This window comes from Somniosus microcephalus, unplaced genomic scaffold (genome assembly GCF_052327205.1).
Source record: "Somniosus microcephalus isolate GS21.2 unplaced genomic scaffold, FLI_Smic_1.0 unresolved_chr1, whole genome shotgun sequence".
In the NCBI taxonomy this organism is placed as follows: Eukaryota; Metazoa; Chordata; class Chondrichthyes; order Squaliformes; family Somniosidae; genus Somniosus; species Somniosus microcephalus.
Window position 1 is genome coordinate 119,512,313 of NW_028225179.1, and position 24,978 is coordinate 119,537,290.

The 24,978-nt window shown below is 46.8% G+C and overlaps 2 protein-coding genes across 2 annotated transcripts in view; one reads left to right on the plus strand and one right to left on the minus strand.

Annotated features, from left to right (window-relative positions):
* Positions 1 to 10,823, minus strand: part of LOC147095741 (uncharacterized) — an 82,418-nt gene extending 71,595 nt beyond the window's left edge. The window contains exons 1-2 of the mRNA XM_085973706.1: positions 10,081 to 10,823; positions 3,583 to 7,364 (exon numbers count right to left, since the gene is read on the minus strand). Of these exons, the coding sequence (XP_085829832.1) occupies positions 3,583 to 4,786 (1,204 nt within the window). The 5' untranslated portion in view covers positions 4,787 to 7,364; positions 10,081 to 10,823. The remainder of the gene's footprint in view (positions 1 to 3,582; positions 7,365 to 10,080) is intronic.
* A 9,928-nt stretch (positions 10,824 to 20,751) lies between these two features.
* On the plus strand, positions 20,752 to 23,219 carry LOC147095742 (putative G protein-coupled receptor 139). Its single transcript, XM_085973989.1, has one exon. It carries the CDS (start codon positions 21,350 to 21,352, stop codon positions 22,238 to 22,240), a length of 891 nt encoding a protein of 296 aa, XP_085830115.1. The 5' UTR covers positions 20,752 to 21,349; the 3' UTR covers positions 22,241 to 23,219.
* Positions 23,220 to 24,978: the final 1,759 nt, after the last annotated feature.

The window sequence follows — 24,978 nt, forward strand, 5'->3', positions numbered from 1 at the left end:
AGCACAGTTTAATATTACAATCTCCCCAACACCAGCATCTTGTAATATTATAGTCTCCACAACACCAGCACCGTTTAATATTACAATCTCCCCAACACCAGCATCTTGTAATATTACAGTCTCCCAACACCAGCACAGTGTAATATTACATTCTCCCCACCCCGAGCACAGTGTAATATTACATTATCCATAAAAAAGCACAGTGTAATAGGACAGTCTCCCCAACTCTATTACAGTGTAATACTGCAGTCTCCCCAACACCAGCACAGTGTAATATTACATTCTCCCAAAACCAGCACAAGTATAATATTAAAGTCTCCCAATGTCTTGTTTTGCACACTTGGTACAAAAATAATAAATTGCAGAACAATGGAGTATTACAGTTTAAACTCTTTTATGAAGCATCAGGTCTGTGATCTCAATCATACAGCACAGTGGGGACAAGATGGAGTTAGGACCCCTGGGTCTTCAAAACATTAGCAGTCCTTACAGATGCCTGCAGGCCAATGACAACTCAGCATGTGATCACATATGAATATAATAGGTATTCTTACAGATGCCTGCGGGCCAATGATAATTCAATATGCAAATGTTACATCCCCTTTCTTTTAAAAGAAAATGTTATGCATTACTTTTAAACCTTTCTTCCACATAATGTTCTCAGTAGCTTAAACATATAAGTAAACTCAGCATTTAGCAAGCGCTGAAAACATCTCAACTTTTCAATAACAATGTACAGTTTTTTTTTTAGGGCAGCGATCCGCCTACACCCTTTGACAGTTCACAAGTCAAGGATAACTCTAGGCTTGATCTCTCATCCCGACCTTGTGTGGTATGGAACTGAGCATGCTCCTGAATCGGTCAACAAATCAGGTTCAGGTTTAGGTTCAGGTAAGTATGATGTGTTTTGTGTATTGCTCTGTTCAGCACACTCTGTTCAACTGATCCTCTCGTCGGAATGACGGTGTTGTTCCTTGGTGTTCAGGCGGTGCCTGCGATTGCGGCGGTACACCTGTCCTTCTGGGGTGCGGACGTGATACGATCGCTCAGTGTCAGCTGGCTGGATGATGACTACTGGCTTCCAGTAGTCATGCTCCTGGATTCTGATGGATTCTCCATTGTGCAGTGGCGGCAGTAGTCTAGCTGACCTGTCATAGTATCTCTTTTGGTGTTGCTGTCTCTGTACACGTTTTGCATGCACTTGCTTGCAGCTGACGACCTCTGGCTGCAGCTGCTGGTTGGTGCTTGGAAGGATTGAGAGAAGTCTGCGGCTCATCAACAGCTGTGCTGGTGACTTGAAGTTGTCAACCGGAGTGTTGCGGTACTCAAGGAGACTGATGTAGGGGTCTCTTTTGTCCGCTTTGGCTTTGTCCATGAGTGCTTTTGCAATCTGGACAGTTTTTTCAGCAAGGCCATTACTTTGAGGGTAATGTGGGCTTGATGTGACATGTGTGAAATCCCATGCCTTGGCAAACGACTCGAACTCTTTTGATTTGTATTGGGGGCCATTGTCTGAGACTAAAGTCTCTACAATGCCATGCCTGGCAAAGGTTGCCTTTAGCTTGTGGATCACAGCTGCAGATGTGGTGCTGTGAAGCTTGTCCAGTTCAAAAAATCTGCTGTCGTAATCAACAGTCACTATGTAGTCCTCGTTGTTCCATGTGAACAGATCGCTTGCCACGACCTGCCAGGGCCTGTCTGGGATACGGTGAGGTATCATGGGCTCTTTGACAATTGATGGGCGGCGTTCTAGACAAATGGAATATTTTCCGACAATGTCCTCAATGTGTTTGCACATTCCGGGTCAAAACATAATGTCACGTGCTCTTTGTTTGCATTTTTCCATGCCCATAGGTCCAGCATGAATTTTTGTCAACATCTCTTCTCTGAGACTGGTAGGAATGATGATTTTCTCCCCTTTGAAGATGATTCTGTTGATTTGTGACAGTTCGTCTCTGTGGTTCCAGAATTCAGATATGCTTTGAGGACATTTCCTCCTTTCCTCAGGCCATCCTTCATGTATGACTTTGCCCAGCAGTGTGAGTTGTGCATTTTTCTCTGTTGCTGCTCGGATCTCCTTCAGTTTTGAGTCACTCACAGGTAAGCTGTTTTACACCATGTGCACCTGCACATCCATGCCTTCACTGAGGCTGCTGTCCTGGTAGCTAAGAGACTTTCTGGAGAGCATGTCTGCGACAGGAATGTCTTTGCCTGGACGGTGAATGATTGTGAAGTCGTACTTCTGTAGCTGAAGGATCATTCTCTGTAGCCTTGGTGGGGCTGCAGCTAGTGGTTTCCTCATGATTGACTCGAGGGGCTTGTGGTCGGATTCCACAATGACTTGTTGGCCATAGACGTACTGGTGGAAATGCTTACATCCAAACAGAATTGCATATAGCTCTTACTCGATTTGAGCATAGTTGATTTCACTGTGAGAGAGAGATCTGGAAGCGTAGCCGATGGGCTTTACTTCTTGCAGTAATACAGCGCCTAGTCCGTACTTTGACGCGTCCACTTGTAGTCTGAGCTCTTTGTTGGGGTCGAAGTAGGCAAGAACTGGTCCTGGTTCTCTGGTGATTAGGTCTTTCATTTTCTGAAATGCTGTGTCATGTTGTTTGTCCCACAGGAACTCATTGGATTGTTTGAGCAACTGACGCATGGTTGCGTTGATTTCGGAGAGGCTCGGGGCAAACTTGGCTAAGTAGTTAACCATGCCTAGTACTGTCTCTAGCTCTGCGCGGTTCTTCGGCGGCTCCATCTTCTTGATGGCAGAGATTTTCTCTGGATCCGGCTTAATGCCATCAGTTGAGAGGCGATGCCCGAAATAACTAATCTCGGTGGATCCAATTATGCTTTTCTCGGGGTTGAGCCGGATACCTTTCTCCTGTGATCTTTGTAGCATCGCACGGAGGTTCCTGTCATGTTCCTCTCTATTCCTGCCATAGATGAGGATGTCATCTACGATTGCGACTACTCTGTCAAGGCCTTCATAGGTTTTGTCGATCTTCCGCTGGAATTCATCCTGAGCTGAGATAAGACCAAATGGTAAACACAGAAATTGGTAGCGTCCAAATGGTGTGTTGAACGTTGTTAGCTTAGATGACTCTTCTGTGAGCTTGATAGTCCAGTATCCTGATCATGCGTCCATTGCACTGAAGTAACGTGCTCCCACTAGCTTGGGTGTGATGTCATCTAGCATTGGTAGAGGGTAGTGAGGGCATTTGATAGCCTTGTTCAAATCTCTGGGGTCGAGACAGACTCTGAGCTTGCCTGTATGTGGTTTCTCAACCACTACTAACGCGTTGACCCACTCTGTCGGCTCTGTTTCCCGGACGATGATTTCTGTATTCTCCATGCGCTGCAGCTCCTCCTTCAGGAGATTATGTAGAGCAAGGGGTATCCTTCTCAGTGGGCAAACCTCAGGGGTTGCTGCTGGGTCAAGGAAAATAGTGCATTCACCTGGGAATAGTCCGATTCCTTTGAAAACATCAGCAAACTCCTCCATGACTGTCTGCTTCTCAACTGGTGCTGTCAATGATAGCACTAGCTTGACGAGGTCCATGTCTAAACATGCCTTTAGACCTAGCACTGGAGGTGCTTGAGTGTCAACAATGTAAAAGTCCAATATCATGTCGCTTTCTTTGTACTTGCATTTCATCACGCATGTGCCTATTACAATGAGCTGCTCACCCCCATAGCTGGTCAGTCTGCATGAGGTGGGCTGTAGCTCACACTCATCCTTCAAGCTGTGATACTCACTCAGAGGAATTACATTAACCTGAGCTCCAGTGTCTAGTTTAAACCTAAGCTCTTTGCCCTGTTTTCCTATCTCAATATCGGCAAAGGCTTGCTCAGTCTCTGAAATCTGTTTTTTCTGTGACACAGAATCAATAAACAGTTCCTCTGCATTTGGCCCTCTATCTGGCATTTGGCTGTCACTCACTGTGTGTACTGTCTTTCCGAAAACAGTCCTGCAAACTTTAGCAAAGTGGTTCCGTTTACCACATTTAGCACATTGCCTTCCTTTGGCAGGGCATTGCTCCTTTTTCCCTTTCATCTTGTTTCCACAATATCCACAGTTTTTGAAGCGTTTTATGTCTGTGTCACTCATTTTTAGAACTCTCGCTGTTCTTTCTGTTCTGAAACACGCTCTCTGGGCGGTGTTCTTTGGTGTGTGTCTATTTACTGCGTGCACCGTCTGTTTATGCGAACTGCTCGTGGCGCTGATTATGGTTTTCAACTGTGCTTGGGCTATCTCGTGCGATCTAGCTATGTCCATAGCTTTGTCCAGCGTTAGCCCGGACCCAACATTCAAAAGTTTCTCTCTCACTTTAGCTGAATGTATTCCAAACACAATGCGGTCTCTGACCATCTCATCTTTATCTGCATATTCACAGTCTTTTACCAGCAGTTTTAACTCAGTCACGAACTGTTCAAACGACTCACTAGCTCCTTGTACTTTCTCCTGAAACTTGTACCTAGCGAATATCGTATTTGTCTTGGGCATCACATATGATTCCAAATGGTCAAAATAACTTTTCAGTACCTTTGCTTCATCTGCGGTGAGAGACCATGTGTTAAAAATGTCTCTCCCTTTTTCTCCGATCCACAGGAGTAGGTAGCAGCATCTTTCTTCCTCCCCTTTGCTTTTCAACGGACCCGAGAACATCAACTCCACGTGTTGCTTGAACTTGCTCCATTCTCTATGTAAGTTCAAAGATTCCCAATTCATTCGAGGTAAGGGAGCTCCAACGATGTCCATTTCAAATCCCTGTTCTGACACCATGTCTTGTTTTGCACGCTTTGTACAAAAATAATAAATTGTAGGACAACAGAGTATTACAGTTTAAACTCTTTTATGAAGCATCAGGTCTGTGATCTCAACCATACAGCACAGTGGGGACAAGATGGAGTTAGGACCGCTGGGTCTTCAAAACAATAGCAGTCCTTACAGATGCCTGCAGGCCAATGACAACTCAGCATGTAATCACGTGAATATAATAGGTATTCCTTACAGATGCCTGCGGGCCAATGATAATTCAATATGCAAATGTTACACCCAACACCAGCATATTGTAATATTACAGTCACCCAACAGCAGAATAGTGTAATATTACACTGTGTTAGTGTTGGGTAGTGTATAATATTACAGTCTCACAACACCAGCCTAGTGTAATATTACACCCACCCCAACGCCAACACAGTGTAATATTACAGTCCACCAACATCAGAACAGTTTATTAATATTGTCTTTCAACACCAGCACAGTGTAATAATAGTCTACCCAACGTTAGAATAGTGTAATATTGTTGTGGCGAAAATAAAATTAATTAAATCTGCACACTAGCCTGTAAATGGTGAAAAGCCGAGCAGTTTATTTAAAACACAAAATTGTTTAACAGTAAAATACAAATAGTCCGCGGAGATATCTAATGGCTGATCAGGGAGAACAGCTAGAGCTCCGGCAGCTCGTCCCTGGCTGTCTCTCTGAATGCTTACAAATCTCAGTATTTATGACTCCAAACCACAATGATTCATACTTTCGCATGACTTTTCTTCAAATTACATCAAAGTTTATACAATGGAGCCACCAGGTGCTCATCCTGTGACTTCCCTTATCTCCAAACGGCCAGTATCAATCAAGTGAGCCCTTTGACCTGTTATTGTTCAATCTGCGAAACCGCAGAGGTCACATGTCACCACTTCCACATAATTCAATCATCGGACCTTTTCGCAGTTGTTTTTCTTAAGCACAGCAATTTCGCACTGACCCTGTTAACCCCTACAATCCCCAATTTGGCCAAAATTTTTCATCAACATAATTCTAGGCCAACGTATACCCGGACTTTATGCAGCAATTGGTGTTGTGATGTGTCGGTTCCTGAGCCCCGGGGTCTCCACTCCGGGATCCAGGTTCCCATCTCCTGTCGCTACTCATTCTGCTGCTCGTAAAACCTCATCATATAGGGGTATTGGGCGTAAGTGCGCCACCTTCTGAGACAGTGCTAGGTTCTGGTAGTTTGAGGGTGGTTGGGTTACAGGTCTGCTCGATAGTAAAGATGACAGCGCTTTGCTGATACAACATTTAAGTAACATGCATAGGCAATACAGCATTATTACCACCACCACAAAGATGACCAGGCCTTGGATTAGTGACGTTCCCATAGAGCCTAACCATCCTGACAACCAGCCCCACAACGAGGAGGCTGGTGGTTGCTTAAGCTTTTTAACCTCTTCTTGGATATGCTCTGCCAGATTGGTAATTTCTTCAGAGCTATCCGGGGTGTATGTACAACATTCGGCCCCGATGAGGGCACAGGTTACCCCTTTTTCTGCCAACACATAGTCAAGGGCCATCCGATTTTGTAGAGCTACTGTGCGGAGGGCTACCATCACTGCATTAACCTTAACTTGGGCTTCAGTTGTATCGTTGGCCACCTGTTCCAGGACGGTGGCCATGTTAATGGATTCCCTTGCCAATTTACCCGCCCCATACCAGGGAAACGCAATGGCCCAGAATCTTTCAGTCTCCGTGATGGCTCGTCTGGCTCTCCGGTGGAGGTCCTTCAGAGAACCCAGGTGATATATGTAGGGTACGATATAAGCCAGATAACAAGAACACGTCCATTCTCGGGGCAACCAGGGGTACGCCCTGCGACTGCACACGAAATGAGTCCCGTTGTAGGGCATATACTTATTTATCATTGGGGGGGGTCCCATTGTACCGAAAAGTCACCGTTTTCGTTTAACGAAGGGAGTTTCACGCTACTCCCTCCGACAGGCAAGGTAATGCTATATGTGCAGTTACTGTAGCCCACAATAGGATCTGCCGGTCGTCCCTGCTTTGTGAGACATAGCCCCCCTCCTTGTCCCTTCTTACTCCTCATTCTCAGGAACGGTGGTAGATAGGAATCGTTATAGGTTGTCCGTGTCCACTCACTACAATGTTCTGGGTCGTACCCATGACTTTGGAGCTTTGTTATGGTGCTGCCGTCTGCCTTGGCGGCATAACAGCCCACGCTTGTGCATCCTGTTCTAACTCCAAACATCCAACTGACCGTCTCATCATCACTAAGTGGGATTGGTTGTCGGGGAATTCCTTCCTCCGAGTGCGTGGGGACATGGGTGCAGACCCAACAGCTGGCAACGTTAACTCTCTTGGCATAGGTGTATGACATGTATAAAAAGGTGTTCACATGTAACTCTCTTTTGGCCCATGGGGGTACTCTGGCCTGAGTCCTCCTGAGGCTACATATCATAATTACACAAACAAGCAAACTACACATGATATCGCGTAACACATTCATCTTGGGTCGTCTGTATTCCTTCCGGCGTTTTCTGCTGAGGCGTCCGCCTTCAATTTCCTAGAGTGTGTATGAAGGCAGGGTTATTTATTTTGTTCGCTGGTGCTGGGGTCGTTGGATTCATACTCTTTGAGCTGGGACCAATGTTTCCATCGGCCAGCCCCACCCATATCTATGCAGGCGCACGTATCTTCGCTAATTAGGACTTCAAATGGGCCAGACCAACAGGGAGCAAACCCCGTTCATCCTGGCAGGCATTTTACCATTACCTTCGTGCCTACCTGCGGGACCTCCCCCTGGTCCTCCAACTCCTTCTGTTCGTCCCTGTCTGCTTGCCGTTCCCTCACTTCCTTCCTCAATTCCTTAAGTTGCTTACTCAGTTCCAAGACGTACTTTCTAATCCGATCGCTCAGGGGCCCTACGTCGGATCCCCCAGTTATGATTCCTTCTGGCAGACGCATCGTCCGGCCAGTCATCAACTCATATGGAGTTAATCCCATCACTCGGTTAGGAATTGCCCTTTGTCTCATCAAGATCGCGGGTAGTAAATCTGCCCAAGCTTGTCCTGTCTCTTGGATGGCCTTTGCTAGGGCTGTTTTAAGTGTCCTGTTCATACGTTCTACCATTCCAGAGCTTTGCGGGTGGTAGGGGATATGAAACTTCTGTCTAATAGCCAACGTAGCACACACCTCCTTCATTATTTGTCCGGTGAAACGGGTTCCCTGGTCGGAATCGATTTGGATAGGGACGCCCCAACGTGGGATTACTTCCTCAGCTAATATTCGGGCCGCCGTGATTGCGGTGCAATTTTGCGTGGCGAACGCTTCTACCCACCGTGTAAACTGATCTATTATTACGAGACAGTATTTCTTGCCCCTTGAGGAGGGTAAAGGTCCCGTGAAGTCTATCTGTATACACTCCCACGGCCCCCTTGGTCATGGTTGGTGAGCCATTCTAACCATAACGGCCTTTCCTGGGTTGTGCTGGGCACACGTGACACATTGCTGACAGTACTTAGCTATGTCCCGTCCCATTCCTGGCCACCACCAATCCCCAGTTATGTTTGTTATCATGACGTTCCGTCCGACATGACTGATGCCATGGTGTAGTTCCATGAGCATTTGTCTAATACAAGCCGGGGCTATCACCTTCCCATCTTTCCTCCATATGAAGTCGTCACTCTGGCTCCCTCCTTTTGTGCCTCAATCTTTCTTTTCTTCATCACTTACATCGGCATGCAATCTCACAATGTCTGTATCTTCCCTGGTAATGATACTACTCACAACTTCTTCCTGTACTTCTGAGGGTATGCCTGCTTCCTGTGCCACTTTATCCGCCGCTTCATTGCCCCTTTGGACATTGTTTGCTACTTTCTGGTGAGCCTTAACCTTGATCACTGCTGCCTCTGCAGGTTTACTGGCAGCGTCTAACAGTAGTCTGATTCGTCTCTCATGTTTGATAGCCTCCCCGCCCGAAGTGACGAACCCTCTCCTGGCCCAGGCCGTCATGTAAGGTGGGTACCCACGTGCCATCCCTATGCGGGTTCTGCAATACCACCCACCGATCCTTTGGACATTTGGCGCGGACTATTTGGTGGATATCTCTCTCGTGCATATCGTGGGTCTCATACAACTCTTCTCATTTCTGCCAAAATTCTACATTTCTCTTCCGCAGTTGTAGGCTCCCCAAATTCTGGTTTATCATTTGTTTTTCTCCAGGGGTGAAAGCCGTATATCTATATCTGGGGTTTCCTCCCGCTCCGCCTGCAGTCACCGTTACGGGGGCTGCCGGCTTCTTGCCCCACGATTCCTCGTCAGAATTAAGTGGGGGGGGGGCCGTGGCTGTTACTGTGGCAACATAAGTCAGAGGGAGGTCATAATTTGATCCCCCCCATTTGCCGGTTTGTTCATGCCGCTCTCTCCACTGTTTATTCTCGGCTTCTATTTCCTTACTTTTTTCTACTAATTGTTCGGTTTTACTTTGTAACACACATAACTGATATACTAAAAGTACTCCGGCTTTCTTTGCCTTCTTCTGTTTCTATTTCTCCCACCAATTCTTTTGCTCCTTGGGGACAACCGAGTAATCCCACCCATCTTTAATCATTTTGTCTATTAAGCCCTTCTGGTCGTCTGCATAGAACCGACTAAGAGACCCTTCCGGCCCCCATTCAAGGTCTTTCCCTGACGCCATTATGTGATCTGACCTTCCCCCGCTTCCTCTGCGAATGAGTCTCTTCACGCGGGCCTACTTCTATTCCGCCACTTATTTATCGCGATGGGATCATCCCTCAATTCTCACACCAGTTCGTGCGTATCACACGTTCACTCACAGGTTTCCGCCGTCACCTTGTCCTCTCGGTGTTCCCTTCGACCTATTAAACCTTGGCCATCACGTGGGGCATTTGCCCCCTTAATTCCAGTTCAAGCTAGGCGATTGAGATAATTTATGACAATTGAAGTGACGGGGACACTCGTTTCTCTTACACACCACTTAACTCCTGTCTCCAAAAATATTCCTCCTAATATTCTCAATTATGAGAAACAAAAGACTGGACTCAAAATTCACACAGTTTATCTACCGTCTTTTATCGCAACGACAATGTCCCTTCCAATACTTTAATTTACGTGTAAATTAAGACCACACTCACTCTAAGTCTAGGTGTGTCTCTTTTACCGATTCACAGGCTCTGCACGATTCGGATACTCGCTCCGTAGACAGACAGGTGGCCGCCTGAATCACATAATATTCTGGGTGGTATTCCAAATCTACTCACCCACTCATGTCCTCTTGGTCACTGTCCGTCTATGTTTCGATGTATCCTGCTGACTACACCATATGTTGTGGCGAAAGTAAAATTAATTAAATCCGCACACTAGCCTGTAAATGGTGAAAAGCCAAGCAGTTTATTTAAAACACAAAATTGTTTAACAGTAAAATACAAATAGTCCGCGGAGATATCTAACGGCTGATCAGGGAGAACAGCTAGATCTCCGGCAGCTCGTCCCTGGCTGTCTCTCTGAATGCTTACAAATCTCAGTATTTATGACTCCAAACCACAATGATTCATACTTTTGCATGACCTTTCTTCAAATTACATCAAAGTTTATACAATGGAGCCACCAGGTGCTCATCTTGTGACTTCCCTTATCTCCTAACGGCCAGTATCAATCAAGTGAGCCCTTTCACCTGTTATTGTTCAATCATCTGCGAAACCGCAGAGGTCACATGTCACCACTTCCACATAATTCAATCATCGGGCCGTTTCGCAGTTGTTTTTCTTAAGCACAGCAATTTCGCAATGACCCTGTTAACCCCTTCAAATATTAAAGTCTCCACCAGCACAGTTTAATATTACGCTCTCCCCAACACCACCACAGTGTAATATTACATTCTCCACAACACCAGCACAGTGTAATATTACAGTCTACCCAACACCAGCACAGTTAATATTACATTTTCCCCAACACCAGCACAGTGTAATAACAGTCTCCCCAAAAACAGCATAGTGTAACATTACACTCTCCCCAACACCAGCACAGTGTAATATTACAGTCCCCACAACATGAGCACAGTGTAATATTACAGTCTCCCCAACACCAGCAGTGTAATATTACAGTCTCCCCAACACCAGCACAGTGTAACATTACACTCTCCCCAACACCAGCATAGTGTAATATTACAGTCTTCCAACACCAGCACAGTGTAATATAACATTCTCCCAACACCAGCACAGATTAATATTACAGTCCCCACAACACCAGCACAGCATAATATTTACAGTCTCCCAAAACCAACACAGTGTTAAATTAGTCTCCCCGACACCAGCACAGTTATATTACATTCTCCATAACAAAAGCACAGTGTAATATTGCAGTCTCCCCAGCACCAGCGCAGTGCAATATTGCAGGCTCCCAACACCAGTACAGTGTAATATTACAGTCCTTCCAACACCAGCACAGTGTAATATTACAGGCTCCCAACACCAGTACGGTGTAATATTACAGTCCTTCCAACATCAGCACAGTTTAATATTACAGTCTCCCCAACACCAACACAGTGTAATATTACATTCTCCCCAACACCAGCACAGTGTTACATTACGGTTAACACAACACAAGCACAGTGTAATATTACATTCTCCATAACACCATCACAGTGTAATATTACACTCTCCCCAACACAAGGACAGTCTGATATTACAGTCTCCCAACATCAGCACAGTGTAATAATAGTCTCCCCAACACCAGCACAGTGTAATATTGCAGTTCCTACAGCACCATCACAGTGCAATATTAGTCACACAACACAAGCATAATGTAATATTACAGTTCCCACCAATATCAGCACAGTGAATTATTATAGTTTCCCCAACACCAGCACAGTTTAATATTACAGTCTCCCAACAACAGCACAGTGTAATAGTACATTCTCCAAAAAAACAGCACAGTATAATATTGCAGTCTCACAACTCCAGCACCATGTAATATTACAGTCTCCCAAAACCAACACAGTGTTATATTAGTCTCCCCAACACCAGCACAGTGTTATTACAATCAAACCAACAACAGCAGTGTAATATTATAGTCTACCCAATACCAGAACAGTGTAATATTACATTCTCCCCAAAACCAGGACAGTGAAATGTTATACTCTCCCAACATCAGCACATTTTAATATTACAGTCTCCCAACACCAGCACAGTGTAATAGCAGATTCTCCCTGTAGTGTATGTACCTTTAAGAGAGAACTACTTTTACAGCTCCTGTATACTGTAGTACCGGCAGTGACCACACCTGTATATAAGCCTGCCTCTGTACCCCAGTCTTGAGACTACCCTACTCCAGTAAATACCTGTTGATTGTTAAGTAACAGCATCCGTGTGGTTATTGAAAAACATCATACTCTCAGAATCACGGATCTAACAGTGGCAACGAGTGTCGATTCGAATCTACCTGCAACTCTGCATTTCCCATCGAGGATTCACTCCGGGAGGGCGGTGGAAGAAAGTCGAGGCCAGAAACACGGGCGTCGACCACGAGCAACCGTCCAGTCACCCGGCAGAGAGTGAACATCGCAGGGGAGGCTGTGGAGAGCCGGGCTTGATTCTCCAGCCACGACGATCAGCAATAGACTGACGACAGGTACAGCGCAGACCCTTCCTGGACAGCGGCGGCTGGAGCCGACCGATGGCAGAGAGAAAGCGAGCAGCGTCGACGGGGTAAGACAGAAGGTGAAGCGCACAGGGCGCAGCTGGGGGTTGAAAACCGAGCGGCGTCGAGGAAAAAAACAAAAACAAAATGGAGAGAGAGGGTAAAGCAACAGCTGGGTTCAGGACCGAGCGGCGGAAACGGGAAAGGCGCACAAAAAAAAAGAATGCGCAGAGCACAGCCAGGGCTCAAGGGCTGAACAGTGTCCGCGGGGAGAAGAAGGGAGAGCGTGGGAGACTCCATTGAGCCGCGGAGAAGGAAGAGCGCGGGAGACGCCATTTTTAGAAGCCGCAGCAGAGAAGAAGGGCGAGCGCGGGAAGGAAGGAAAGCGCGGGAGACACCATTTTGTGCCAGCGGAGAAGAAGGGGAAGCGCGGGAGACACCATTTTTGACAGTTAAATCACACCCAGGGATGCAGAAGAGTGGCAGTATCTCTACGTTCGACAATGAAGTCGAAGATTGGGCGACATATGTGGAACGTATTGAGGTGTACTGCAGGGCGAATGAAGTGCCAGACGCTAGGAAAGCACTGGTTTTGTTAAATTCCATGGGTGCAAAAACTTATGGGTTACTGCGAAACCTAATAACCCCAGAGAAGCCTGTGAACAAGAAGTTCGAAAGCATAATAGAAATCCTACAGGACCACTTAAACACCACACCGCTGCTGATAGCAGAACGATTTAAGTTCCATAAAAGGAACCAACACAAAGACGAAAGCAATGCTGAGTACCTAACAGAACTGCGCAAGCTATCGAAACACTGCCAGTTTGGAGCGGGACTAGCAGATACGTTAAGGGACAAATTTGTTTGTGGGCTGCAAAGTGAAGGAACCCAGAAACGGCTTCTAGCAGAAAAGGATCTTACGCTGGACAAGGCTTTCAGTATGGCAGTATCACACGAAGCAGCCGCAAGGAGCGCTGCAGAGATACAACGGAGACCGCAAGAATATGGCACCAATGAAATGTCCTTTGGAACAGGGAAGTGCTATCGCTGCGGCAGAACAACACATGACCAGAAGGATTGTTGGTTCAAGGACCAAGTGTGCAGACAGTGTGGAAAAGCAGGACACATAGCAAGAGTCTGCAGGTCTGGGAAGAAAACCAACAGTAAGAAATCTCCACAGGAGAAGTACAAAAAGGTACACCAGGTGATGGACAGTAGATCAGACGAACAGAAAAGTGACACAGACTCTGGAAGCAAGGAGCTGGGTTGTCTGAAACTACATAAGGAAATACCTAAAATGGATATATATGTATTGCCAGATGGAGGACCACCACTGCTAGGACGTGAATGGATCCGGAAGATACAATTAGATTGGCATTCCATACAAGCACTGAAGGTTGAGGCCAAAAAGGACAACGAAGTCACACCTGGACGACTGTCAAAAATGCTAACTGACGCAAGTGTTCCAGGATGGACTCGGAACAGTAAAAGGCATAACAGCAACGATTAAAATAGAGGAAAATGCAAGCCCAAAGTTTCTTAAGGCCAGACCAGTGCCTTATGCGATCAGACCAGCTGTCTAAGCAGAGCTGGAAGGGTTGGAACGTTCAGGAGTACTGTCCAAAGTAGACTGGAGTGAGTGGGCTACACCCATCATTCCTGTAATGAAGAGGTCATTGAGTAATACGCCTGGGAAACCAAAGAAGGTCCGCATCTGTGGGGATTTTAAGGTGACAGTGAACCCAGTCCTTCACACGGTACAATATCCGCTTCCACGAAGTGAGGATATTTTCTCCTCGCTATCTGGAGGTAAAGGCTTCACCAAATTTGATCTAGCCCAGGCGTACTTGCAAATGGAGGTAGAAGAAGCCTCGAAACAATACCTTACGATTAACACTCATAAAGGTCTCTATCAATACAACCGGCTGGTGTTAGGGGTAGCATCGGCTCCGGCTATTTGGCAAAGGGCAATGGATCAAGTCCTGCAAGGGATTTCAGGGACCCAGTGTTATTTGGACGACATCCTGGTCATGGGCAAAAATGACAGTGATCACCTCGTCAACTTGGAGAAGGTGCTCACCAGATTAAAGGAATATGGGCTACGAGCTAATCGCCACAAGTGCGAGTTTTTCCAGAAGCAGATCTCGTATTGTGGCCACGTCATCGATGAAGAGGGGTTACATAAGTCCCCTGAAAAGATTGAGGCAGTAGTCAAGGCTCCAGCACCGGAAAATGTGTCACAACTGAGGTCGTTCCTTGGGCTGGTAAACTACTGCCATAAGTTCTTACCAAATTTGTCCACGGTATTACACCCACTGAACACCCTACTGCAAACAGGGGTACCATGGAAGTGGAATGACAAACGTAGATGAGCTTTCCAGAAGTGTAAAGAGTTGATCACATCAAAAGAGGTGTTGGCCCATTTCAACCCAGCACTACCAATTCGTTTGGCATGTGATGCATCACCCTATGGTATTGGAGCGGTGCTGTTGCACAAATTCCCAGACGGGTTGGAGAGGCCAGTAGCCTTTGCGTCTCGGTCATTAACCTCAGCCGAGCGCAACTACGCCCAGATTGATAGGGAGGCCCTCAGCCTAGTATGGGGAGTAAAAAAATTCAACCACTATCTGCATGGGCAGAAGTTCACCTTGCTGACTGACCACTAACCACTTGTCTCCATCTTTAATCCAAAGAAGGGCGTTCCAGTAATGACGGCACAACGGTTACAAAGATGGTCCCTGTTTCTAGGGGCGAATCAATATGAAATAGAATATAAAGGCACGAAATAGCATGGAAACGCTGATGGGCTATCGCGCCTGCCACTGCCTACTGTGGAGGAAGCACCAGCAGTGGACCCTATCGAGATATTTTATTCGTCAATAATTGAACGATTGCTGGTAACGAATGCGGATATAGAGGAGACCCGCAATGATCCGACGCTGTCTCGGGTATATGATTTGACGGTGAGGGGATGGCCAACACATGGCGACTCACTGTTGCCAGCATTCTCATCCAGAAGAGAACAGCTGTCAGTATGCCAGGGGACAGTGATGTGTGGATCCAGAGTGGTGATTCCACCCAAGTTAAGGGAGAGAGTGTTAAATGAGCTACATGAAGGTCATCTGGGGGGAGTGAAAATGAAAAGCCTTGCTAGGGCTTATGTGTGGTGGCTGGGAATCGATCAACAAATCGAAGACCTAACCAAGAGCTGCTCAGGATGCCAGAAGGTCCAAAATGCACCACCACATGCCCCTCTACACCCATGGAAGTGGCCCTCCTCTCCATGGCAACGGGTGCATATTGATTTTGCTGGTCCATTCATGGACTCAATGTTCTTAATAGCAGTGGATGCTCATTCGAAGTGGCCTGAGGTGATAAAAATGTCCTCAACCACTACAGAGAAAACGATTGCAGTCCTATGGACCATATTTGCCAGAAACGGCTTGCCAGAGCAGATTTGCTCTGATAATGGACCACAGTTTGTGTCCGAAGAGTTTTGAAAATTTATGAGAAGGAATGGGGTAAGGCATTACACATCCGCCGCGTATCATTGTAAGAATTCGCAATAATTTACAGTTCTGAAGATCAATTTTTTTGATTAAAGAATCCCTGGGCGTTGTGCTTTTAAATTTCCAGGGGTAAAAATGGCTGTCACCACAAGGCCGAAGACAAAGGAAAATGCTTTGTTTACAAAGCAATTGAATGCTATTAGCATTTGTTTGTATATCGAGTGGATACATCTAAACTGCAGAAGAGACTTTTGTACCTTGAATGGGAAACGTTTAAGAATTGAATGGGTTTTAAATCACCCAGCACTGGACAATAGGGCTGTTGCATTCTCTTTTGTTTCAGCCCAGGGAGCTCCGGAAGACACATTAACCCAGTCTAACCACCTTGAGTTAGCCAAGCACAGCTTTCTCTTGTGTATTGGACCCTTTTGGGCTGGGAATTTTGCACACAGCCCTTGCAAGGCAGAACGGCAGGGGCCTCACCAGGTATAAAGATAGCTGCTGAGAAGCTATCTCGCTCTTTACTTCGCTGGACCACAGGTGAGCAGGGTGTTCTGACTCCTCGGCAAGGCAACCTAGCAGGAGTTTGGGGTGGTGATTTAAGGGAATTGCTAAGATTGTTTAAATAACATTGTAGCCATTGTATCCCTCGTTTTCGCCGTCTGCAACCCCCCTGTTATATAGTTTTAATGTAATTACTGTGTTCGTGAGGTATAGTTTATTCTTTGGATTGTAGTTTATTTAGGTAATAAAACTTGATTTTTTCTCTCATCCAAACCACTTGTTCCGTTTTAATATCATTAATTATAAGTTCCTCCACTGAGAACTAAAGGAGGGGTAGCGATTCGGAACCGCTGTTTTAAAATTGGTTTTATTGGAATTGGTCTGTGTGCAGGCAAAGGCTGCAAGACCATGAAAATTACTTTAAACCAGTTTAAAGAAGCCCCCAACCCTTACAATGGCGAGCCAGGTAGGAGTGGATGCAGTTTTTGATTTAATAAGTGGTCTGGATCTGGAGAAAGCATCAGCTGTAGTTTCTCTCGTTTTCAGTATGTGGGTAGCCCTGCGAATTTTAGCAGAAAAATTGTACAAGGCAAGTTCAAGTTCACAGGCTGTGAAAATAGGCACTGTGGCTTGTTCTGAGGGAAAAGTTGTCCAGCCCACAAATTGGGACACTTCCCTGCCGCAGTGGGACCTAAATGTTGGCCAAAGTGTAAATTCAAACCAAAGTTTAAACTTGAGCAAGTTAGGTGGCTCAGAAACAAAGAAACAGCAGCCTGGGATTAGAAATCAGCAGGCTGCTGCCCATTCATTCACTGAAACTGCCCGCGCATGCGCAGGTGCTGGTCTGGAGACAGGAATCCCCCAGTCTTCCGAACAGCAGATTCATGCAGGCACTGTGGCCTGTATAAAGGGACCAGCTTCCCAGCCCGCTTCTAGAGTCATAGTCATAGAGTTTTACAGCGCAGAAAGAGGCCCTTCGGCCCATCGTGTCTGCGCCGCCCATCCCTCCCTGTCCAGTCTAATCCCATTTTCCAGCATTTGGTCCATAGCCTTGTATGCAATGGCATTTCAAGTGCCCATCCAAATGCTTCTTGAATGTTGTGAGGGTTCCTGCCTCTACCACCCTTTCAGGCAGTGAGTTCCAGCTTCCAACCACCCTCTGGGTGAAAAAGTTCCTCCTCAAATCCCCTCTAAATCTCCGGCCCCTTACCCTGAATCTATGCCCCCCCTACTAAGGGGAAAAGTTCCTCTTTATCTACCCTATCTATGCCCCTCATCATTTTGTACACCTCAATCAGGTCCCCCCTCAGCCTCCTTTGCTCCAAGGAAAACAACCCCAGCCTGTTTAGTCTTTCTTCATAGCTGAGGCGCTCCATCCCAGGTAACATCCTGGTGAATCTTCTCTGCACCCTCTCCAAAGCAATCACATCCTTCCTATAGTGAGGCGACCAGAACTGCACACAGTACCCCAGCTGTGGCCTCACCAGCGTTTTGTACAGCTCCATCATAACCTCCCTGCTCTTATATTCTATGCCTCTGCTAATGAAGGCAAGTATCCCATATGCCTTTTCAACCACCTTATCTACCTGTTCTGCTGCCTTCAAGGATCTATGTACATGTACACCAAGGTCCCTCTGACCCTCTGTACTTCCAAGGGTCCTACCACTCATTGTGTATTCCCTTGCCTTATTTGTCCGTCCAAAATGCATCACCTCGCACTTTTCCAGGTTAAATTCCATTTGCCACTTTTCCGCCCATCTGACCAACCCGTTATTATCGTCCTGTAGCCTGAGGCTTTCCTCCTCGCAATTTACCACCCCACCAATTTTCGTGTCATCCGCGAACTTACTGATCATACCTTTTACATTCTCATCCAAATCATTAATGTAGATCACAAACAGCAAGGGACCCAGCACCGATCCCTGAGGTACATGATGCTGGCAGATTTGAGGGAAAGGGGGCCAGTACCTGAGGAGAGAGAGCCGTTAACAATATCCACTAACATTGGAGCCAGGAAGGGAAGTTGGGTGGTCAGCAGTTTGATGGTAATAGGATCGAGGGAGCGGGAGTTGGGTCTCAGAGATAAGATGAACTCGGAGCGGGCATGAGGCAAGATGAGAGAGAAACGAGAGAGAGCTGCGAGTTCAGGGCTAGGCAGGGGGAGAGCCTTGGGGGAAGTTTGGCTTGGTGGGCCAGTGGAAAGGAGGGTAGCGACAGAGGCAGCTGAAGAGATGGTCTCAATCTTCATCACAAAGAAGTCCATGAGCTCCATGCACTTGTTATTGGAGGTGAGGCTGCAGATCATTAGCCTTTAGGTACAGTGCATTTTAAAAAGATATTGATCAAATAACCATTCGGGGAACGACGGTGACCAATGTTCGCTCAATGGTCGCCCATGCTCCGCTGGTCTCTTCTTCTTAGGCCGTCCCGCGGAACCAGGATGACTTGCTTCCACACTAAAAATGAGTTCTCAGGTGACTGATGACTGATGAGTTCATTGCGGGACCTACAGTCTCTGTCACAGGTGGGGCAGACGGTGTTTGAAGGGGCGGATGGCTGTGGTGCTTGGATTATGGCTCATTAATGGCTCTTGCACTTGAATGAAAGATGCAGCCTTTGTTTTAATTCCCCTCCCAACTTCGATATTGTCCCTCCTGAAGTCAATGCGATTTGCTCTATCACTTTCAGGTTTTTGTCTGGTTACCATGTACACTTTGACCGTGTAGTGCTAATGGACGGGGTCATATTTTATTCCTCCTTTTCCTTTATTTCACCTTTTAATTTTATAACTGAAGCGGTGGAGCCTTTGGAGAATGAGTGAAAGCACCGTATCACCAAGATGCGGCATGTATAACAGAGTGAGAGAGCGAGGGAATTAATTAACCTGGGCGCCCAGTGCCGCCCCGGATTTTGCTTTGCTTGAATCAAATAATCGTGGAGTGCACTTTTATCATTGGTTTGGAAAAAATATATGTTGTAATGTGTTTGTTCGAAGGCCCGTAGCTAATGCGAGCCCTTATGTAAGAGCATGATCTCCCTGGGGGGATTGGCTCGTGTATAAAACACGACCGTTTCGATGCAGTGTCTTTGTGGCCATACCCAGAACTTTGCTTCCACGATTCTCTGGTTCATACAGGAAATGGGACGCTCCGCCGTTCTCAACGAATCAGTGATTTGTTATCCCATTCTTGCAATTGTTGGTGTTCCTGGTAAGTATATATTATTAAGTGGACCGTCATTTGAATGTATTGCTGCTTTCTCCATGTGCGGTTTGTCTCCGTGTCTTCGTTCCTTGCTTTGCCAATTAATGGTCGCAATTTATTGAATAAAAATCTCTCACTTTTCCTCATTTGCTTTAAAATGACAACGTTGGTGCTAATCGAGTGCTCCCTGAAAGCGAGTTTTCTCCTTTGTGAGACGCCTTGCAATCTGCTGCCTGGACTAAGAGTGATGATCAGATCTAAGACGCCTGGGCCCACCACGCGAAACTTTAACCTGTCTTTTTTCTCTTACAGATGTGGACACGCATGTCGTGCCTCTCTCCCAAGATTTGGTTTCCCCTGACTCACTAAACTTTTCTCACGCTGTGAATTGACTTTGTGGGCAACTTTAACATAACCCGGCCTTGGGGAAACGGACGGGAGCGGGTGCAACACTGGTCTGACTCCCCGACCGATTGTACTCTCCATTGAAGTCGATGGGCTATAACACCTGCACTCCAATCGATCCTTAGGTTAAAATTACACCTTCTGTGTCCGAATTTGAAATCAAAGAAGCGGCTTAGGGTCTATTTTAATCAACGGTGTTCTCTACCTTAACGCAATGAAAAGGCTTCTGATCAGTAATGGGTCTCCCAAAAGATCATTGAACAAATCTTGAAGCTGTCACTCAAATCATGTGTGACAAATGAGCGGGCCAATTTCCAGCAACTTTTAAGCTGCACTCATGGTTTTTTCTCTCGACTGAGGCCAGTTAAATGAGCAGAGAGCAGCGAGTGAACTTGGTTCTGACGAAGGGTCATCGACCTGAAACCTTAACTCTGTTTCTCTCTCCACAGATGCTGCCTGATCTGCTGAGTATTTCCAGCATTTTCTGTTTGTATTTTTGGTTCTTGTTGACTCAGAAACGCACCCAGGGAGACCCAGGGAGGGATCGGTTTCAGTAACATGCCTTCGGTCTCACGATTCGACACAATCCAGGACAAAGCAGCCCGTTTGATTGGCACTCCATCCACCACCTTAATCATTCACTCCGTCCTCCAGCAGCGCACCATGGCTGCAGTGTGTACCATCTCCAAGATGCACTGCAGCAACTCGCCAAGGCTTCTTCGACAGCTCCTCCCAAACCCACGACCTCTTCCACCTAGAAAGACAAGGGCAGCAGGCACATGGGAACACCACCACCGACAAATTCCCTTCCAAGTCACACGCCATCTAAAGAATCAAGGAGGTTGGGAAAGAGCGGGAATATGGCACTGCGATAGAGGATCAGCCATGATAAATTGAATGGTGGAGCAGGCTCGAGGGGACGAATGGCCGACTCCTGCTCCTATTTTTCTCTGTTTCTTTCTGTGTTTCTATGTTTCTACCATCCTGACTTAGAAGTATATCTCCGATCCTTCATTGTCGCTGAGTCAAAATCCTAGAACGCCCTACCTAACAGCACTGTGGGAGTACCTTCACCACATGGACTGCAGCAGTTCAAGAAGGCGGCTCACCACCACCTTCTCAAGGGCAATAAGGAATGGGCAATAAATGCCGGCCTTGCCAGTGATGCCCAGATCCCATAAGTGAATAAATTCGAAAAGTACGCAATTCCGAGCGGGTGTGATTTTCTTTGATTCCTCTCTTTTGATTTTCCATTTTTTACAGCGAACCTGATGTCAATTGTGATCCTGTCCCGGGGAAAGTGCGGCCTCTCCAAAGGAATCACTCGTTACATGGTGGCTATGGCAATAGCAGATCTCATGGTCTGTCTCTTCAATGTAAGCGTGGCAAGCATCTTTCGGTATCATTTCCTGCATTCATTCTTGAGCTACACCATAGCGTGTCGTCTTATTGCCTTTATAGAAACAGTTAGTAGCCAACTCTCTGTCTGGTCCACACTGTCGTTCACCTTTGACCGCTTCATAGCCATTTGTTGTCAGAAAGTAAAAGTAAAATTTTGCACCGAAAGAATTGCCACTGTGGTTCTAACTGTGGTGTGTGTGCTCAGCTTTTTGATAAACATTCCTGTTTATTTCCTTTATGAGCCCTACTATATTGTTGGGGATATAGAGTGGGGCTGTCGTACAGTAACGGGATATGTCTCTTCGCCGAGATGGATAGCTTACAAGTGGATTAGCACCTTAGCTTCTCCATTACTTCCATACCCTGCGATGTTACTGTTGAACTCTCTCACTGCCAGGCACATCATAGTGGCTAGTAGAGCTCGCAGAGCCCTGAAGAGCCGCAACACTGGGGAGAGCAGCAGTGATCCTGAGATGAAGGACCGAAGAACATCCATCATTCTCCTCTTCACTATCTCGGGGAGCTTTATTGTGTTGACGGCGCCAGTTACTATAATACACTTTTCTGTCGGTGTCACGGAGACAATTACATTCACTGGTTCAAACTCGCTTTATTTGGCGATCAGAATCACCCTTCTGTTGAATTATTTGAGCTCTTGCACAAACACCTGCATTTATGCGTTGACCCAGAGGAGATTCCGGGAGGAGGTGAAAAATATGGTGAAATACCCGTTTATTCTCATTCTTAAATTATGCAAGTAATGAAAGTAACTGCACATAAAATAAACCCTATTTCCCGGTATCCAGCTTGTTGTTGCTTGATCAGTTTGGCTGAGGCAGGTTCCGCACGTTCTTTCTCATCCCACCACATCACCAGTTGTCCCACTTCCCTTATTTGCAAGGAGACGGTAGTTCTGCTGCTGTTGTGAAACACGCCACGGCGACTTCACAACCTTTCTCCATTCTTCATCTTGAGAGGAATACACAGCAGACAAGGATCCCCATTGGCCCTTGACATAACGTAGAAAATCCCTTACTTGGCCGAAGCTTTCAGAGATACAATGGGAACTTGCCGTCAGCTTCGTGTGTGAGGACATCAGGGTTTCATTGTGAATATTGCTTCTGCATCCAGTCTGTAAGGAAACCAGTATGGTCTCTGTGTGTGTGAAGATATCGGAAACACGACGATAGGACATGTATTTCTCAAAGTGTAAGGAACAAAAAGTGTTTTTTATTCTCACAAAGCTCCAGACCGTTGTCCTGACTGGAAATTGACAGACACAGGAAGTCACATCAATGGGTGCGCGCGACCATGTAGGAATTGAACCATGTTGTAAAATAATGGGAATCTGGACTATCTTTTAATTGAATTTATTCTTAGAATGTGGGCTTCGCTGAAAAGTGTTGGCTATCTTGTTGAGTTAAGGGTTAACAATCGAACCGCCTTGTATCTTAGAGCAAAAGACTTTCCACCATAAACAGGATTACGGTAGCATGGTGGTTATGTTACCAGACTAGTGAATCAAATGCCTGGAGTTATGACCTGGATTAGGTGTGTTCCAATCCCACCACAGAAGCTGGGGGATTTAAATTCAGTCAATTAATTAAATCTGGAATTAAAAGTATCAGCAATGGTGACCATGAGACTTGTTATAAAAAATTCAGCTGGTTCCCTGATATCCTTTAAGAAAGGTAAACTGCCATCCTGACCTGTACGATAGCAAAATACTGCAGATGTTGGAAATCCAAAATAACAACAGAAAATGCTGGAAAAACTCAGCAAGTCAGGCAACATCCGTGGAGAGAAATTTGAGTTGACGTTTCGGGTTTGACCCTTCTTCAAAATGTTGAGGGTCAAACCCGAAACGTCAACTCAAATTTCTCTCCACGGATGTTGCCTGACTTGCTGAGTTTTTCCAGCATTTTCTGTTGTTATCCTGACCTGTATGTGACTTCCAGACTGACAGCAATGTGGTTGACATTTAACTACCCTTCACCACACAGACTGCAGCAGTTCAAGAAGGCAGCTCACCAGCACTTACTCAAGGCGATGTAGGGATGGGCAATTAATGCTGGCCTTGCCAGAGATGTCCACGTCCTGTGAATGAATTAAAAAAACAGCAGAATGCCTTAGCAAAGTAATAAGTGACTTGGACAACATCGACCGTGAGTGATTAAAGTATAACTTTAGTGGCTTGTGAAATAACAATAGGCAATGTATTTATTAACTACAGTGTAGAAAGGATGTTTAGGAAGCTAAGCTGTTAAGAAAACGACACCTCAATCGAATCCAGAGTATCTGGGTCAGGAAGTCTTGTTTGAGCGAAATATCTTTGAAGTAAACAATTAAGGCTGCTTATGTAAATAGACTATCTTCCACGGATTCAGGAACAGATACATCAGGAGGTCTTATCTGTTACATGTACCTTTGATGCAGGCAGAGTAAGGTGTATAAAGGAGCAGGGTGTTCAACAGCTAGTGGGAGATCTCTATAGAGAAACTGAAAAGCTACTCTCTGTATACAGTATAGACTGATCACCTATGCTGTATATGAATAAAGTCTGTTCTGTATGCACCACCATCAAGTGTCTCGTGCTTACTCGAAGCGTGTTGTTGTAAACCAGAGAAGGAAGGAGTTTGACAAGCAGTTGACCTAACAGCAAGTCCGGCCTTTATTGCCCATCCCTAGTTGCTCTGATCAGGTTGTGATTGACCTTCAACTTGAACCGCCGGTAGCAGTTTAATACAACTGAGTGGCTTACATAAGAACACTAGCTGGGGAGCCCCGCGTTGTGAGGGCAATTTTGGGGCGCTTGGTCTCCCTGCCCCTGTGTGTCCCCCCTCTCTCTGTCATGTCCTCTCCCTGTCCTATCCCTCCCTCCCCTCCCCTCTCTCCCTCCCCTCCTCTCCCTCCTCTCCCTCCCCTCCTCTCCCTCCCTCCCCTCCCCTGTCTCCCTCCCCCTCCCCTCCCCCACTCCCCCGCTCCCCCACTCCCCTCTGTCCCTCTCTCCGGCCCCACCCCCTGCCTAGCGCCTGAGGTCCGGTGCCGTTGCGATAGCGGCCGTGCGGGGCCTAGCACTTAAGGCGTGGTCGGGTTCTGAGGCCGGGACGGACCGGAGCTGAGGTCCCCCGCGTATCGCGCGGCTGATGGACGGCCGCTGCGGGCGGGCGGGCGGCACATTCGCGGTCAGTGCGGGCGGCGCATGCGCGGTCAGTGCGGGCGGCCGAGGCTCTCCCCCCCCCCCCGCGATTTCCCGAGGCTCTCCACCCCCCGCGATTTCCCGAGGCTCTCCCCCCCGCGATTTCCCGAGGCTCGCCCCCCCCCGCGATTTCCCGAGGCTCTCCCCCCCCGCGATTTCCGGAGGCTCTCCCCCACCGCGATTTCCCGAGGCTCGCCCCCCCCGCGATCTCCCGAGGCTGTGTGCTGGCGTCACGGGAGCCGTGCGCATGCGTGCCGGCGTCAAGGCGGCTGCGCAACTGGCGTGATGGGGTGGCGGGCC